We start from the raw sequence: 19,864 nt of genomic DNA on the forward strand, positions 1-19,864 counted from the left end.
TATCAAATTATACTTTAATTAAGGCTAAACCTCTTCAATAAAGGTTTTTTTTTTTTTAGCTCTTGTAAATGTGTAAATGCCTCTGTAATCTCTCGGTTGAATCTCGAAGAGGGGGGGCGTCGAATTAACTAGAGGAGGAACAGGAGTGATTAGTGTATATGTAAACTTGGAGCCAAAGGGATTTAAAAGCTTACAATGATTGGTTTGTTTCTTAGAGTACACTAGGGTTTGAAATTTGAATGGGATGGCCTGTTTTTTCTTGACCACTTAACGGAGCCTGATTTGCCCGGGCATGTCAAGACTTGATTGTTTATTTGGAAATTGATCTCAGGTGGTTAAAAAAGGCATGTAAGTGGGCACTAGCAGCTCCCTCCACTGTCTCCGTCGAGGACGACCACATGAATTGATCACCAACCAGACCGGATTTGGGCTCAAATTGTGGGGTCCGAGTCTTGTGGGGTCTACTGAAACAGCCTTGATGAAATAATATATAGAAAGTAGGTCACCCACAAGTTTCTGCAAGGCACCAACTACGTGCTGCAGAGGTTAGTGGTTTTTTAAAGTTTTATTTTTTGAAATATATTAAAATAATTTTTTTTAGTATTAGGGTATTAATATGATAAAAAACGTATCAAGAAAAAATATTTTAAAATAAATAAAATTTAATTTTTTTAGAATTATGTTAAATATATTCTATATTGACCAGTTTGGATTCCCTTTTTAAGATGCTTTTAACTTGTTTTTCTTTAAAAATATCAATTTTATTTTAAAATATATAAAAAAAATATTAAGAGTATGAAGAATCTTTTAATAATATTATTAAATTTAATCAATTGAGTTAAACCTTCATTCAATTCTTTGTCAAACCCAAATAACATGGATTTGATAATCATATCAAGCTTAATTTACTTGGGTCTTTCATGTTTGTCAAACAAAAGCAAACATGGGTCCAATGCAACTTTTTAAATTTAAAAATAATAAAAAAATATCAAAACACCCCTCGTGATTATGATTATAGAAAAATAGATAAAAAAAAATAAATGTAAAAGAACAAAAATACTAAAACACCCCCACAACCAATGGTTCAATTTTTTCAACCAAATAGCAAAATGTTACTTTAACTTTATGTAAAAAGATAATATTAACTCAATCTCAAGCCTTCAAAGCTTGGAAAATCCACTATACAATTTTATAATGAATTGTAACTTAGTCCATGGTATACTTGCACATGGTTGTTAACTATGGCGACAAACGACAAACAAAGAGAATAATTATGCGCTTTAGCTATCATGAGAGAGCAAAAAAGAAATACAAACAATCGATCACTGACAATAACTCAACCATTATTTATCTACACACGTCGCACCATGTAAAAGTGGATACAACATCGCCTCTAATTAGACGACGAATGATTAGATTTGACCATCAGAAAGCATCATACGTGCCTTCTTAATAGCATGAGTGTCACTCATTTGCCGGGGTATAAGGAGTACGCATTAACAGCTTTTCAATTAAAAAATAACAAATAAAACGTGAAAAATACAAAAATATCCTCACAATCCTCTTAATTAAACAAAATATCCATGTAAAAATATCAAAATACCCCTAAAGTTAAACCATTTTAGTCTTATTTTAATGTATATGAAAATTAAAAAAAAAAACATGAAATATTTTGTCTAATAGCCTATCTTTTTTTATATTGGGGAAAATAAATATTTTTATTATTATACACATTGTGAAAAGTTAAGAAAGCTCTTGGTTAATAATTCTAAAATTTGTTGATTTTTGCGGTAAAAAAAATAGTTTTACCATGTTAAAAAATTAAAAAAAACTATATACTTTTAAATAATTTTCCAGTAATCACCGAGACAGATAAAAATGTTCAAACACTTGAATTACTTAAATTTAAATTATTAAAAGTAAAAGGATGGTTTTATTATTATAATTCACACTAGAGCTACAGTAAAATCTCCACCACATTAACATTTTTTTTAATAACAGAAAATTGGTGGTCCAAAGACGTTAATTCTTGATTTACTAATTAAACGAACAGCTAGAAATAGTAAAAACTATATTGATCTGATAAGGTACGGCTTACTCAAAGCTAATTTATATAGGTGAATCTCTGCACCAACCAGCTTAATGAGTTGACTCCAGTCCAACCGTCCAGCTACTTCACCAGTACTATAATTCAGTACCCCAGAAAATGGCCATCTGCGCTCACACGCTAAGTCTTGCACAATAGCAAGTAGTAAGGTAGCTACGCCCTTCCGTACCTTCGTAGAAACTGACAGAGTGGTGGAGGAACCGAAGAAACCATTAAAGAACCTCACATGAGCTGCTGCTGCCGCCCTTCCAGCAGCCTTCCTCAGTCTATATGTGAAGATAGACAAAGAGCACAAAGAGAAAAGAAAGTCTAGCTCGATTCCCCATCACGTCGCCCTTGCATGTTGACCACGTCCATAGCTTGTACAGGAAACAAGGTTCTCACGTTTTACATGCAATGTATTATGTATATATATTTTTATATATTAAATCTCGAGCTCTTTTTTTTTTAATTTTTGGTTTTTTTTCTAGAAACTTTTTATTATTATTATTATTATTATGGTGTTGTCATTTAGAATATATATAATCTTCTTTTATTAGTTTGTAATGTCTAATTTAAACAAATTAATATCAGTATTTGATGGTTAAATATTGCACATTAAACAAAGTTTTTAATATGTATTCTTTTTAGAATAAAAAGATAATTATTTTTTATTTTATATGTTCATACAAACTAATATTGTTCAGATATACGATTTTATATTTAGCTTTTGTCTAAGATTGGGTACTTATATATATATATATATATATATAAAGATGACAATTTGAGTCTGAAGATAAGATATTAGAGATTCCGTTTTATTGGATGAATTTTGATATTTTTTTTAGTAAATAATATTTTTTATATAAAAGAGAGTTCTCCAGTTCTCGGAGATTCATACAAGGGCCTGACAATGTCATTGATTTTGCTGCCTTAAAATACTTAAGAATCTAGATTACAGTTGGGTTTGCGAGGAGAAGGATCTCTATGTCTTGAAGCTGAAAATATATTTTATAGAGAAAAATTGTAAAACCATGCAAATGCCCCCTTTACCTCCATCTTTTGACTGCCACGTAGTTATTCCTGTCTCTGACTAGACCATGACAATTCTGATTTGTTCACTTCGTCGTGAGTTCTGACTCGGCACAAATCTGGAAAGAAGAAATAAGAAGATGGGGTTATTATATTATTGGATTAATTCATGTATCGTTGGGATTTGGATTAATTTAAATTAATATTTTTTTATTAAGACAGTAATATTTTATTTTACTATTTACCTGCTGAGTTAAATCAATATTTTATTTAATTCAATTTGAAATCAAATCAGTCTAGAAAATTATCTACTTCATTTATTAGGACATCAATTCAGGCTTCTTTTATTTTATTTTAAAAAATATATTTTTTTTGAAAAAATCGGTCAATTAATTCACTTAGGTTGGACTGGCCTAATGTAGATTTTTAATTTAAATCCAGACACCGGGTGGACCACTCCAATCCGCATTTTACAACAATACCAGACGATAGCTGTAACCGTATGCATTACCATTCTACTTTCTAGATCTGCCACGTGGTGCTTCATGAAGCCGGAGCTCGTTGCTGGCTACGGAGCTGCATACGGCTTAGCTCATAGCAAATTACACTGGGGTCTAGGAGATCTACTCGGATCTTGTATTGAGATAGAATTCTGGTACATCCAGCTGTACTGTGATGCATTCCGTCGAGGGGGTCCTGCTCCATGTGGGCCATGATGATCGCGTCCGTTTGTAATATGATTATATGAAATCAAACCGTGACGGTCGTACGGAGCGGTGCAGTTGAGATTTTTTTGCCCGTCGACGTACGGTACCTCAGGGTACATGGATACGTGGAAGTAAACTCCAAATAATATAATTTGTGATTAGAAAATTATTTGAAAAGTTTTTTATTATATATTAAAAAAATATATTTTGAAGTATTTAAATTAAATTTTTTTATCTCAAATTATAAAAATACAAGTTTTTTTTCTTGTAAATATTTTATATATAGGGGCTTCCAATCTAATCTTGCATTGAAAAAACAAAATCTTTTTTTAATATTTTTAACTTTAATACAAGTTAATAACTAACAAATAAAGGATCCTAAATCACCAATGAGATTAAATTTAATAACTATGTACTTATTAGAGTGCAAGATGCAATGACTAAGATAAATTTATAATTATCAAATTATATTATAAAAAATAAAAATAAAAAGGTAATGAAAAGAGATTGATTGAAACAATGACCTGAATTGTTAATTTATCAAGTATTTATATTGACCTTAAAGCATGGAATATGGATTAGGAGTGATTTTTTATAATCTTTTTCTTTTCATTGTCTAGAAAAAAAGATAAAAAAAAACATGTAAAGAGTACAAATATAACTATAATCATCGAGAGAGGATTTTCTTGATAGAGAAATTTCATATTCTAATTATATAACTTGTCTTACTATATAAACCAATTTAATACTTCATATAGATTATGACTGGTTAAGTTGGTATACTGCTTATATATTATGGCAAGATACACAAGTAATTAAGATATTTATAAAAATACATCATGTAAGTATTAGCAAAGAGTATATAATTTGATACATGAGTATAACATGATGGATTAATATTTCTGGGTCCCAAGTAGGTTTCTCTACCCGAATATTTACAATATACCTAACAAATTCAATATCACATAAGCAATAAAAGTTTTTCTATAATTAATACATGTTAATCGTTAAATTTTATACATTTATTTTGCAATTCAATATTAAATTTTTTATTAATATTCATGAGATTAAATTTAATAACTATGTACTTATTAGAGTGCAAGATGCAATGACTAAGATAAATTTATAATTATCAAATTATATTATAAAAAATAAAAATAAAAAGGTAATGAAAAGAGATTGATTGAAACAATGACCTGAATTGTTAATTTATCAAGTATTTATATTGACCTTAAAGCATGGAATATGGATTAGGAGTGATTTTTTATAATCTTTTTCTTTTCATTGTCTAGAAAAAAAGATAAAAAAAAACATGTAAAGAGTACAAATATAACTATAATCATCGAGAGAGGATTTTCTTGATAGAGAAATTTCATATTCTAATTATATAACTTGTCTTACTATATAAACCAATTTAATACTTCATATAGATTATGACTGGTTAAGTTGGTATACTGCTTATATATTATGGCAAGATACACAAGTAATTAAGATATTTATAAAAATACATCATGTAAGTATTAGCAAAGAGTATATAATTTGATACATGAGTATAACATGATGGATTAATATTTCTGGGTCCCAAGTAGGTTTCTCTACCCGAATATTTACAATATACCTAACAAATTCAATATCACATAAGCAATAAAAGTTTTTCTATAATTAATACATGTTAATCGTTAAATTTTATACATTTATTTTGCAATTCAATATTAAATTTTTTATTAATATTATATTGACTTCTTACTATGGAAGGATCAATACACCTTATCATATCTTTATAGTATTAAAGAAAAAAGCAAAGTTCACACCATAAGTTTCGATAGTTAAATGTCAGTTGTACTAGACTTTAAACTTTTAAGAAAAGTCTAATTTTTGATGATGTTGTGGTAGATAATGGGACCACTTAGGTAGGAGCAAGAACTAGATCTAATCGTGTTATTGATGAGTTTGGATCATCTAGTAGACTTGGATAGATATATGAGTTATGTCTATATATTTTAGAATTAATTAAATATTATATTATTGAATTATTTTTTTAGTCATTTTTCTTGTATATATGTTTTTTTATTGAGTTTAATTAGAATTTATTAATTGGAGTTATTGCGGTTTGTTATAGTTTTTTTAAGTAAGATGAAATTTTAAGTATAGCTTCTATATAGAAGAAACTCTATCTAAATTTTGATAAAATCGTTAAAATTTTAATTTTTTAAAATCATAAAATAAATAAAATGGTAGTTAAATGTCAGTTATACTAGACTTTAAACTTTTAAGGAAAGTCTAACTTTTGATGATGTTGTGGTAGATAATGAGACCACTTAGGTGGGAGCAAGAACTAGATCTAATCGTGCTATTGATGAGTTTGGATCATCTAGTAGACGTGGATAGATATATGAGTTATGTCTATATATTTTAGAATTAATTAAATATTATATTATTGAATTATTTTTTTAGTCATTTTTCTTGTATATATGTTTTTTTATTGAGTTTAATTAGAATTTATTGATTGGAGTTATTGCGGTTTGTTATAGTTTTTTTAAGTAAGATGAAATTTTAAGTATAGCTTTTATATAGAAGAAACTCTATCTAAATTTTGATAAAATCGTTAAAATTTTAATTTTTTAAAATTATAAAATAAATAAAATTTTAGATTAATAAATATTATGATTTTATGAACTTTTTCCTATTTAAAACATGAAAATAACCCAAAATTAAATAACATTTGAAACTATTTAATCATTTTTACTACTATTAAATTATTTTATTAAATATCTGGTTATTTTTTAAAATAAATTTATTAAAGATGTTATGTTTTGAATCACAACTGATATTACATGTCATAATTGTAATATATATCAAATGTCATAATTCTAAACTTTAAAATTATTAATATATTATATTTTAAAACTATTATATTTTTATGTTATGCTATTTTATTAAAATTTCTCATCATTTCATCATAAATTTATATCTTGGGTCATAAATACCCAATTTATCCTTAATTAACCCAGCGATAACAGTATAGTATGTCAAGATTCCATGGTGGCGGGATATTCAACTTTTGTTGCTGGTTCCTCCTGATTCCTTGTTACCTGTGCTCTAATGGAAAAAAAAACAAAAACAAAAAAAGAGATAATAATGGAAAAGCGGCTTTGTTGAGAAATGAGCGTGGCTGCATCGTGCGATAGTGATTAGTGAAATCAATGCATATCACATCAATTCAGGAATTCAGCAGCTACCAAAATCATTCCTTGAGCGACATTAGTGCACGAATGTTTCATTGAAGATCATTCTCTCCTGCATGCTTTTGGACTCGGCCACTTCATAAAAAAAATAAGAAAGCAACTGATTTTTGCTTACTTACATGATATCTATTATATAAAAAAAAATTAAAATCACAAAATGTAAATCTTATCATAATTAATAAAATGATTATAATTAAAAATTAATTAAATGAACCAACGGTGTTAAGTAGAGCCTACATGTGTGGCTTTGTTAATATAAAAATTGTATTCTAGAGTTTAATCCATATAATATTGATAATACAAAAAAATGATATTAAAATTTAATTAAACTGCTAAATCAAGTCTTGTCTTAAGCTATCATGATGAGCCACTATCTAACTAACTTATTTGGACTTAGTTAGACCACGATCCAATCAAGTTACTCTCCTCTTACTGTTTTTTTTTTTTGTGGTCACGCCAACCAAGCTCCATGAAACTCGGTTCAATAAATTCCCAACTGAGCTCGAGCTTTATTCTAATAGATATAGCTCACCTCGGGTCACTATTTATTATTATCCATAAATATTACTTTCACTTGTAAGTTTCTAAATATTTTTCTAGCTATTTTCATGTTTTTTAACTATACATTCCATATTTAAGAAAAAAAAGTTGATTTATTTTTTCTCAACAACACAAAACCTAAATTTTAATCCACTCTCTAAAGTCCTAAATTAATTTAAGTATGGGAAAGTTAATTGCATGTTTAGGAAAGAAAAGTTGAATTTTTTTTCCCTCAACAACACAGAAACTAAATTTCAATACACTCTCTAAAATTCTAAATTCATTTAAGTATTAGAAAGTTAATTTATAAGTCATATCCATATTTAAGCTCAAAATTATCCACATTCATCAGAGATTTTTTAAAATTTTATCTCAGCTTCATCAAACACACTTATATGTGTGATAAAATAATATTTTATAAGAGGATTTTCGTAATCATTATTATCTAATTAATATTTATAATCAAGTCTTTAAATCTCACTTTTGGTTTCTTTTTTTAATTTTTATAAATCAATCCAGATTGGGAGAGATAAAAAAAAGTGACATAGTTGTTTCCAAGAATATCATCTAAAAACATGGCTTGGAGTTATACAAAGAATAAAAACTATTTTCTATAAATAAACATGCTATTAGGTTTTTCCAATTTCGTAATTCTCACCTCCACATTACCTCCTTACCTTCTTCCACATCGCCTTGATTTCATTCACAAGATTGAGATTTGTATTTTTTGTTGCTGGTATCCATTTTGTCCATTAATTAGAATCTCTACATTGTTTAACAAGGAAAACAAATCCTCATCTTCTTTTAAAAAAATTCATGTTTTAAATCTTTGAGAATCTAAAAAAGAAATCATAGATGTAGATTAAATTAAAGAGCTCTGAGAAAGTGTTTAGAACAACATTTTTCAAAACGTTGATTTTTTTATAATTAATTTTTTATATTTTTGGATTATTTTGATATATATTTTTTTTAAAAAATTTTAATATATTTTTAAATAAAAAAATTATAAAAAATAACTAATATAATACTCACAAACACCCTCATGGCTATAATATTACCTCATATAACCTCTTAAAAGTCAAGAGTTAGTGATTTTCTTCTGAAATCAAGCAAAACAATAAACTTGGTGACAGCAATTTGGGGTTTCTTGAGACCCTAGACGAGGACATTTCCTCGTTTGTTCAAGCTTCCAAATCTATATCACCTACCTATATCTCTTCTTCAGTCAGTCCAAACCACCCTACTCCCTTCCCATCCAACGATCCTGATTGCGATTTCCATTTTCACCAACGGGTCTGATTTGACTTCCCAACCTTATCTTCCCCAAGCCAAAGACCATCTCCTAAGCCGAGCCAAGCTTGCCGCGCATCCATTAACAAACAACCGGGCCCCACAGGCACTGTCCACAGGTTTTAACCACTCTAGGCTAGAAAACAATAACAGTTTAACCGCAGTTAAAACATAAATTAAAAAACAGTCAAAACCAAGCTTCCGAATAAATAAGCCTCTTCCTCTCTCTGTCTCTGGCGCTCACTCCTTTCAAGTTTCTCTCTCGAGCCTCACGTCTCTCTCTCTCTCTCTCTCTGCAAAAACTAAACTCCAAATTTGGTACCTACCTTGACTAGAGTGACTTGCAACGTGCAAACAATGACTCTCTTCTCCGGCAAGCAGGTAGTCCCGGTGGACTACGAGTCGGAAGTCTCACAACGGCTTCTAGAAGCATCACTCTCCGGAGATCTGAAATCGGCCTTAGAGTGCATCGCCGATCCGTTTATTGACGTGAACTACATTGGAGCTATTTGTTTGAAGAGTAGAAAGAGTGAGGTTGTTTTAAATGACGAGTCAGCCAGTGAAGTCTCTTTTGATTATCAAGAGTTAAAGACTGATGTTACTGCGTTGTTTCTCGCTGTTCATGCTGGAAATGTTGCTCTCGTCAAGAAATTGCTGGTAATGTCAGAGCTCGTTTCTGCGTCTCATGTTGTTTTTAGTGTGTTTTAGTCGCTTTTTTTTGTTTGTCTAAATTTGAGTGAGTTAACATAGAAATGAGTTTTACAAGCCTAGATTTTGAACGAGTATTCCTTTTCCCTTCTTTTTTTACCAAAACTGAAATTTTTGAATTTTCAATTTTGAATCCCTCTGATACGGAAAGCGGTGTTTTTTCAAAAAATTAAAATGAAAAGTACATAAATAGGTATTTGTTGTATTTTTATTCTTTAAAACAAAAACCAAACTTAGCCTTTGTCAAGATTAGCTATTCTGGAAATTTTGCGGGTTTTTTTGGCTGCTAGTGATTAAGCATTTGATTTTTTATATTAATCCGCTTAAGCTTAGTTAGTTTATACTGTGATTTTCTCGAACTTATGGTCTTTTTTTGGCTGCCTGCCACTTTCGAACTTAATAAAGTTGCTATGGTTTTGGTTTCTGCGGGTATTGTCTTTGAAATTAAAGCTGTTTATATCTTTTTTTAAGGATTCATTGTCTTAATGCCGACCCCCCATAATTAGAAGTTTAATTGATTAAATTCGAACACGGAAGCTCTTTTTTTCCTTGTTTACTTTTTGTTTCCAAACACTGGATATGAATCAGATTCGCAATCTTTTGCAGTGGCCTTGCTTTGCTTTGTTTTTTCTTTTATGGAAAAATTTTCAGAATTTGATTTTCATTTAATTAATTTCATTATTTTTTCTTCTTAAGAAAATTGATAACTCGTCTACAAAATTGCATGAACCCTCTACATTGTCCAAACTGTTAGTTTTCAGTTTAAATGTCTAATTATTACCAGTATAATAATACATAAGCAACTATTAACAAATCTTAATTATACTTGGAAAAAATCTGTTAATTTGGTTAATCAATGCATCAAGACTTGTTGTTTCACGTTCAAGAATGTGTTTATAATTGGTTGTTGTAGGAATTTTAACTACTGACCTATCTTTCTGAATTTGATAGAAGTAAAAAACAAATATTATGTCCTAGATATTAGTGCACAAACAGAATGCCCTTTGGCATTTTCCTGATTTTTGTCCTTAGACTGCTATGCTTATTTATTCGTAGCAGATACCATCAAATCCCGTTTGGTGTGGATCTAAATGACTGTCTAAAATTACAATGATCACTGGAATCTTTGTTTTGTGAAGTTGGGAATTTATACCCATGGCCTACTGTTTGTTCATATTCATATCCATCAATAATTGCCATATCCTCTGCACATACTATTCATTATTTTGTACTGTTCTGTTCACTGGAGAAATTATATTTTTAAGTATACAATCAAGAAGCGGAAGCCATACCCTGGTAACATAAACCTTTTTACCTAACAGACATTGGATCAGGGAGGCCCATGATGAGTTGTCTCTTACGATTGGTTGGAGAGTAAAGTACATTAGAGTATATTAATAAGTTTTTTATTACAGTTCCATGTCGATCACATCAGTACTGTTCCCTGTGTTTTTCTGTCCTTTACTGTGTCCTCCTGTACTCCGTGAAAAAAATGAAACCTATTAGACTGCTACTAGTTTTGTCTTCTTGTTGTTAAACTGATTAAAATTTTTATGAAAACAAAGCAACAGAAACTTGGATTTAGAATGATGCCAGTCTTGCAATGATCTTTGTTAAAGTACTGAAAGGTTGGATTTTCCAATTGGCAGAGTGTTGGAGCTGATGTCAACCAGAAACTCTTCAGAGGTTTTCCGATTACAGCAGCAGTGAGGGAGGGCCACCGAGAGATTCTGGAGATCTTGCTTAAAGCCGGGGCATCTCAGCCGGCTTGTGAGGAGGCTTTGCTTGAAGCGGGATTCCATGGGCGAGCTAGGCTTGCAGAACTGCTCATGGGTTCTGATTTGATTCGGCCCCGTGTTGCTGTGCATGTTCTTGTCACAGCATGCTGCAGGGGGTTTGCAGATGTGGTGGGCACTCTACTGGAGGTAAACCATTTAGTTGGTGATTCATGTCTGCTGTATAACTACATCTTTAAGCTTCAATCAAAGTTACTCTTGCAGCGAAATGTAAATGGCTGTTATTAAACCTGATTTGCGTCAGTTTTTGAAGCTGTTGAACGGGTCTTTTTGCTCTTCACTCCTTTGAGTTTTGGTTTGACAAAGTATGACTGCTTTCTTTGTCGTGAACTGTTTTTTTACTTGTTCTCGGTGTGGACTTATGAAAGGGGGAGATCAGCCCTGGCCTGCCTGATGTGTTGACCCATTAACTTGGAGTCTATCTCGAGTTGGGTTTGCTCTCGAACTGGGTTAGGACACTTGGACAAACTCGAGTGAGATTCAATAACGTCAACTTCAAGAATCTTTTTAAAAAAATTTGAAACAAATTTGTTTTTTTTTTTAAAAAAAATTGTTGTTCAAATCATGTCTTTTCATTAAAAAAACTAAAATAACATGGTTTTTCTTTTTTTTTAAAAAAAAAAAAACCATAACAACGTTGTTGGGGGATAGAGCGGGTAAATCTGGCCACCATGTGAATAAGCATTGGGCCGGGTTAAATTTTGGGTTCAGTTTGATAATTATGGTTGATGCCAAAGGTTTTTTTGCTTGATTTACCACTCTTTCGGCCTTTCGGCCTTTTCCCTAAAAACATTCACCAAATCCCTGAATTTTCCAAAACCCCACGGGTTTTTTAAAAATACAATTGGTTAAACTTTCTGGACCCACAGTGTAGTCAGCTTTGAGTTAAATGAGTTAATTGCTTTTTATGTGTTCAACAAATCTCCTGGAACATCTAGTTGATCTGATTAATCACAGCTGTCTTCTAGTTAATTGCAGGGGTTTTTTCCGTGTCATTGACATTGTTCATTCTTGTTTAATGGCAGTGTGGTGTTGATGTTGATGAAACGGATAGATTGATGCTGTTGTCATCTAAGCCTTCTCTGCATGCAAATGTTGACTGTAATGCAATTGTTGCTGCTGTAGTTAGTCGGCAGGTTGCAGTTGTCCATTTGCTTCTCAAGGTAACCTTCTCATCTCTTACTTTCGGTTTGAGTCTTAAAAGAATCAGCGTGATCCATAAAAGGTTAAAGTTTGGGGGGTTCTATTCTTCTCTGTCAATTTTTTACCTTTTTATCAAAATTAAGGCTAGGTGAAATTATCCTTCAATTATAAATGAAAAAATCTACATATCGGGACATTTCAAATAGGTTGGACCCCCTCCATGCGGTTGGTGTAACCACTGGTTCAGCTGGATATGCGACTTTGGATGACATCTCAAAATATAGGATCTAAAGCTGTAGCTTAAGTGAAAAACAATTATACTGAAGATGATTGGACAATCAGTTTGAGATTGAATTGGACAGTGAAGTGGCGGCACCTTTTTTGTCATTTCTGACTTGAAATTTTTCTTGCTGATCCTTTTATTATTTTTTTTATAAATGCTTATCTTGATTGTTATCAAAATGATTAAACAGGCCGGTGCAAAGACAGATTTCAAAGTTAGACTGGGAGCGTGGTCGTGGGATGCAACTACAGGAGAAGAGTTTCGAGTGGGTGCTGGACTTGCAGAGCCATATGCCATCACCTGGTGTGCGGTGGAGTATTTTGAAATCACTGGCACTATCTTGCGAATGCTCCTCCAGCATCTCTCTCCTGACACTCCTCACCATGGAAGAACTCTCCTCCACCATGCCATTCTCTGTGGAAATGCTGCCGCCGTCAATGTGCTCTTAAGCAGTGGAGCCAATGCAGAGGCCTCTGTTAAAACCCAGAAAACAGAGTTCCGACCAGTACATATGGCTGCCCGTTTAGGCTCATCTAAAACCCTCCAATGCCTCATTGACTCTGGCTGTGATATAAACTCGAGGACTGATTCTGGAGACACTGCTCTAATGATATGCGCCAAATACAAGCAAGAAGAGTGTCTGAGAATATTGGCTATGGCCGGTGCTGATTTTGGCTTAGTTAATACTGCTGGCCAATCTGCAACTTCACTCGCTGGTTCAAACCAGTGGTCTCTTGGTTTCCAGCAAATAATACTTGAAGTTATCAGGGCTGGAAAGATTCCCATATCCAGCAGTGCTTCTGTTTTCTCTTCACTAATCTTTGTAGCTCAAGCTGGTGATATAGAAGCCTTGAAAGCACTCATCAAGTGGGGAGAAGTTGATATTGATTATCAGGATGATAGTGGTTTCTCAGCCGTCATGTTTGCAGCTTTAAATGGTCACGTTGAAGTATTTCGACTGCTGGTCTATGCCGGGGCTGATGTAAAGCTTTGTAACAAAGCTGGCGAAACTGCAATCACCCTTTCTGAAATGAATCAGAATCACGATCTGTTTGAGAAGGTGATGCTTGAATTTGCTCTTCAAATGGGCAACCGCAATGCTGGAGGATTCTATGCATTGCACTGCGCAGCACGGCGTGGGGACGTGGATGCAGTCAAATTATTGATAAGTAAAGGTTATAATGTAAATGTCCCTGATGGGGATGGCTACACTCCTCTCATGTTGGCTGCTAGAGAGGGCCACGGGTCCATGTGCGAGCTCTTGATCTCACACGGGGCTCAATGTGAAATCAAGAACGCTAGAGGTGAAACAGCACTCTCACTCGCAAGGAGATATGTTGGCACAAAAAATGAGGCAGAACGAGTAATACTAGACGAGCTTGCTTGCAAGCTGGTGTTAGGTGGTTCACAGGTACTGAAACACACCAAGAGAGGGAGTGGTGTTCCGCATGGAAAGGAGATAAAAATGATCGGAGAAGCTGGCGTTCTTAGATGGGGAAAATCAAGTAGGAGAAATGTAATATGCAGGGAAGCAGAAGCGGGGCCAAGCCCAACCTTTCGTAGGAATAGGCGGAGGAGGGGTGATGCTGATGTTCCTGGTCTGTTTCGGGTTTTGACTACTAAGAACAAGGAGGTGCACTTCGTATGTGATGGTGGGCTGGAGATGGCTGAGCTCTGGGTCAGGGGAATACAACTCATGTCAAGGAAGGCTATCTGCGGTTAGGTAGCACAATGGGACATGGATTGGAGGGTCATATCTAGGAAGAGCATGTATAGAATTTTAGAAGCACTTCATCTTGAAGGAGGCCGTCACATTTCGTGACAAAACTCCTGCTGCATGGAAAGGCCATCCATGGCTGAATTGAATTGCTGGATCTGGCTTAGTAATTAGATGTTTAGAAGATACTTCATCTTGAAGTAGGCTGTTGCTTTTCATGCTTTGGTTTTGATCTCAATAGCTGTAAATGTTTCTCTCTTTCTTGTTTTTTTTCGTTCAAATTAAAATCAGCAGCATTTGATCACCATGCAGTTTCAAGAGCAGCATTTTGATGTTCGTGGTTCAATTCAATGAAAGCTGGCCTGGTACACAACCACACTCAGGACGTGGGTTAGATAAGTCAATAAATTAATTAAAAAAAACTGAAATAATATTGTTTTGAATATATATAAAAAATTTATCTAGTTTTAAGAAGATTACAAGTTAACCCACCAGTTCATCTTGACTCAGATCCGATCCAGCCTTAGGCTGGGAGACAAGTCAACCCGCCGGCCAAGTGTCAGAATTATGCTTTCAACTAAACTGTGGGGTAGACCTGGCCTACTGCCCTTTTGTCGTTTGGAGAAGTTGCAGACGGACGAATATCCTTGGGGATAAGTTTTTCATGCTGATGCTATCTTTGCTCGAGTGAGAGTTCGACACCTCAATTACCAATAAATCACCAAAAAAAGGGGGGGCGGGGTGAAGATAAAAGAAAGCAGCTCAACACGTACAATAAAATCCAGTGTCATCTGAGATAATCTCATTCGAGGTTTCAAATGATGGCAGCACCAAGATTCACGCGTAGCAAAATTTGTACCGTCATAATCTCACGGCCTGAATGCGCTATTCACATTCAACCACAATACCCACCACATAATCTTGTCAAATACTTTAAATCTTGGATTCGAGAGCATTTAAGGTACTGTTTGTTTATAAAAAAATAATTTTTTTTTGAAAAATATTTTTTTTTATATTTAATAATATAATAAAAAATAAATTAAAAAAACACTTTTTAGTATTTAATTATGTCATAAAAATGAATTAAAAAATAACTTATTAATATGAAAAATATTTTTATAAAAACCAAACTAAATTTTCATTTAACTGTAATATATTTTCATTGACCAACTTTTGTAATAACAAGTAAATACAAAAAAATTTGAAAAATAATTTTCCAAAAATCTCCTAAAAAACAAACATAGCCTCCAAATATCTTTATTTCTATGTTTTAAAAATATTTTTTAAAAAATTTAATCTTTTTTATTTGTGTATTTACTTCAAATTAATATTTTTTTAATATTTTTAAATCATTTTAAGATTCTAATATCAAAAATAATTTTTAAAAATAAAAAAATATTATTAACATATATTTTAAAATAAAAAATGACAACAACAATACTCATCCTAAATAAACCCTAAACAGAGAGAGAACTCGTCATTCCGGGACAAATAAAGGCAGACAATTATTTCACCAGTCCCACCACGACACTCGTACGAACTTGTCATTATGTGCACTGTTTATAGATTTTAACCGTGATGACCAAACTAACAAATGGCAGAAGAAACACTTACAGAGGAAATTTAACGCTCAGTGAATTCTGTGACCTTCACCTACGTCCTTGAAAATCATGATGATAGACATTCACTTCATAATACACTTCCAATACCCTCATGGAGGTGGAAACGCATTGGATACCTATGCATGGTAATGTCTCTAGCTATCCACGAAAACATAGCATATAGCTTCATGCTAGCTATCATAAAATCAATAGTACGCATGTTTGAAACTTCTATTGAAACATTTTTCTACGAAACTGATCAATGGAATTTGTAATTCAATTTCAAGTGCAACTCTCTTTAAGTGATTAGAAGAGTTTAATTGTGCATCATGATATTCCAGCAATTAGCCAGTCTTAATTTCTTTTTCCTTTTTATTACACATGTCCTCTGCTGATTTGACAAACTTTTTCGTCATCTCTTCAATCTGACAAAGAGGATCAAACATCAGAAAACATTCAAATCATTTCAAAACTTATACTTTCGGAAAAAGAATAAAATTGTTTTATCCCTAAACTCACCTCTTTCTCTAGTTTCTTGGCATCATCCTTGGGGAAACTTGAACCTGCTTTTTTTACTGTATCCATTGCCTATAAAGCCATCCAACAATGTGCTTAAATAACAGAACGCTGAAGCATATTTTATGGCACTGGAACATGAAATTCTACTTCTCTAAAACAGCACCTAAACACAGCCGTACTTTAACACACTTTGTTAAACAGCCATTAGTTAGGAAGTCACTAATAAGACGCTATGAAAATTGTCCACTTCTATAGTGAATCCCATCTTCAAACTGTAAATGAACTCCTGATTTGAAGGTCTGTACTCTTATCACATATAGGAAATATGGATCATCTAGAAAATAGTAGGAAATCTTTCAAGATTTTCCAAAACCTAAAAGATCCCAACTTCTATTATTATAGAACATTAGTTATAGGAAAAATCATTGCATTCGGGATGCTTAACACAACTATGCAATCACAATGACAAATCTAATGTTAAAATATTTTAAATTCGATACCTTTTGGCGAGCCCTTCTTATACTTTGTCTACAATCTTCACAAGACTTTGCAACCACCTTACACATAGCCTAGAACAAATTTCCAGTGATGGGTTGTGGATCACATTGCATCATTGAATAAAATAAATGAAGGAGACATTCAGTCATAAACAAACCTGGATATGCTCTTTGGTTAATCTGGTAAATGCAAAAGCATGGAAAAAAGTATATCAGTTAGCAGTCCAGGAAATCCTCAACATTTTATGCATTCGCAGTGTTTAACCAGTTTGGCAAGTATTTTTATGTCATCTTAAAAGAAAGATCTTGAAAATTTAACTCAACAATAATTGCCCTCGTGTCAGACCAATGCTTCATGTGAAATAAGTATTAATGTCAAGTAAACAAGAGCTTACGGTGGTATAGCTGCAATCAATCGATCACCATCCCTTTGAGGATTTAATCCCAACGGAGACGAAACAATGGCATTCTCTAGCTGCTTGAGGGTCTGCAAAATACATAATGGGTATGATTCTCAAGGGTACGATAGCTTTAACACTACACTAGTAAAACACAGTTAAAGAAAGGAAGAGAAAAATGCATCACAGACTTGATTTTTATAAAGTTTATAACAGGAGACCAACTTGTTTCAACAATAGTGTTATTCAAAGTTCATTTAAGTTGTGCACTGAATGCAAGCATTTGAATAGATGCACAAAAGTTATCACCTTGAAAGCCACACTATTTAAATTGGAAAACTAGCACCATTGAAACACTGCAGAGCTATTGGGTAGTATAAACAAAATGAATGGACCAAAAAGATCAAGTACCAAAAAAAATAAAATCAAAACTTCACGGATAGTATTATAAGATCATTACATTTGGATCATATGGATTAACGGATAAGGTTTTAGCATCCATGACTGAAACAACAGCTAATCGATTTAAAGGCAGCTTCACACCATCGGTTTCGACAATGATGTGATCAAGCATTCCTGCAAAGCATACAATTGATGAGCATTTCAACAAATTAAAACCAGCTGTTACGAATAATCAAACTAAAGCAAACAGAGGGCCATGATAGGATACCTGCAGATGCCCTTCCAGTTCTTAATTTCTGGAGTTCTCGAGATAATGCAACTACAGCCGCATCCATCTGCGAATTAGCAGTTGCCTTAACAGTAGGCCCAATATCCACAAATTCAACTGTACCCCCAGCAGAGTCATCCTCTAAAATACATATAAGAAAAGAAATGATCTCCCAATTTGACATACATTAATAGCATTCAAATAAAGAAATTAGGGATATTGAACTACGACAAACACATAACGGGATCTTTAAATTAAAAGAAACCACACTCCACACAGCCAAGAAACTGTTCTCTATACTGTATTTTCCATCCTTAAAAATCAAACCCAACAACACCAACTTTCACAAGTGCAATGCGAGAAGTGCAAAGTGGAATAGTCTGCCTCAAATTAAGCAAAACCCAGAAATGAGCACAAGCCAATAATATCAGATCCTCCGATTACCACAATTTCACAACATATTAGCCATCAATCAGAAATGGGTAAATCATGAAACAGAGAAAAAAAAAAAAGAGGGAGCATTACTTGATTTATTTTTGCCTTTAGCGAAGCCACGACGAGACTGTTTGAGGAAATCAAAGGGAGGCAAAGTTGCTGATGGGAGTTCGTGGGAAACAGAGTTTGAGAGAAGATGGGGAGAGAAAAGGGTGGTGGTGTTAGAGAAAGTGCGGGCTTCGGTGAAACTAGTGGAGCTTCGAAGAAGAAAGAGAAAAGAGTTTCGAGAAGAGGTTGTGCGTCTTAGGTGCAGCAGAGCCATTTTCACTCTTTCTTCTCCGGGTTTTTATGTTCTGGCTGTCCTCCTGTCTTCTCTCTATTTCTTTTCTTTGCTGGGGAGGGTTTAGGGTTTTGAGCAGTGTCTTTGAAAAAACCGGCTTCTATGGCATAGTTGTCCTCTCCTATCAAATCTTACACGTTAAATTTAGATAACATAGATGTCAATGACTATAGGTTAAAAAATTTAATAAATAGATATTATAAATTGATTTTTTTTTAATTTGTTTAACCACTCAACTTATATAACTTATATAACTTAATATAAATAATCCTAGTCTTTAATATAAATAATATTTTTCTTTTTCTTTTTCTTTTTTTTTCTTTCACTCACATGTAATTTATTCATGTAAGTTGCTTTGTTTTCAACCACAAAGATGAGGTAAATGGCTCTACTAAGTCCAATGAACCTTTTCGTTTTAAAGTTAGGTTCATGCCCTTTTATGTTGTTTTGCTGAGGACGAGAATTGAGCAGCAACATTTTTCTTTTCCCCTGTGAAGCAACCCTTTCACCAACCTCTAGTTCTTGGTTGCAGGAATCATCCATTTTTAAATTCATTCTTCACTTTCAAAAAAATGTTTAATTATTTCTTTTAAATTTTAATCAGATGAAGTGATGGTATGTTTTACAATTTCAATTCTTTATGCTTGGTAACTAAAATAACATGTGAAAAAAAAAACTTTCAATAATCTAGATTGAGGGGGTGATTGTTTGATGGAAAATATTTTTTAAAAATTATTTTTTAATTTTTTTTATTTGTTTGTTATTATAAAAGTTGATCAACAAAAAACACTTTTCATTTAAAGAAAAATTTGAATTGGTTTTCAAGAAAGTATTTTTTTTTATTTCTGGTGAAAAAC

General features: G+C 32.7%; 2 protein-coding genes across 2 annotated transcripts; one reads left to right on the forward strand and one right to left on the reverse strand.

Moving 5' to 3' along the window:
• Window positions 1–9,149: 9,149 nt before the first annotated feature.
• On the forward strand, window positions 9,150–14,858 carry LOC105112769 (ankyrin). The gene is made up of 4 exons (XM_011008610.1): window positions 9,150–9,557; window positions 11,258–11,533; window positions 12,430–12,567; window positions 13,021–14,858. Exons 1-4 carry the CDS (start codon window positions 9,258–9,260, stop codon window positions 14,551–14,553), a joined length of 2,247 nt encoding a protein of 748 aa, XP_011006912.1. The 5' UTR covers window positions 9,150–9,257; the 3' UTR covers window positions 14,554–14,858.
• Window positions 14,859–16,288: 1,430 nt separating this feature from the next.
• Window positions 16,289–19,117, reverse strand: LOC105112773 (Ribosome recycling factor). Its single transcript, XM_011008614.1, has 8 exons — window positions 18,758–19,117; window positions 18,233–18,373; window positions 18,023–18,138; window positions 17,560–17,651; window positions 17,323–17,344; window positions 17,168–17,236; window positions 16,668–16,736; window positions 16,289–16,573 (listed from the first exon to the last, which is right to left on the reverse strand). Exons 1-8 carry the CDS (start codon window positions 18,987–18,989, stop codon window positions 16,493–16,495), a joined length of 822 nt encoding a protein of 273 aa, XP_011006916.1. The 5' UTR covers window positions 18,990–19,117; the 3' UTR covers window positions 16,289–16,492.
• Window positions 19,118–19,864: the final 747 nt, after the last annotated feature.

Source organism: Populus euphratica, unplaced genomic scaffold (assembly GCF_000495115.2).
Source record: "Populus euphratica unplaced genomic scaffold, PopEup_1.0 scaffold367.1, whole genome shotgun sequence".
In the NCBI taxonomy this organism is placed as follows: Eukaryota; Viridiplantae; Streptophyta; class Magnoliopsida; order Malpighiales; family Salicaceae; genus Populus; species Populus euphratica.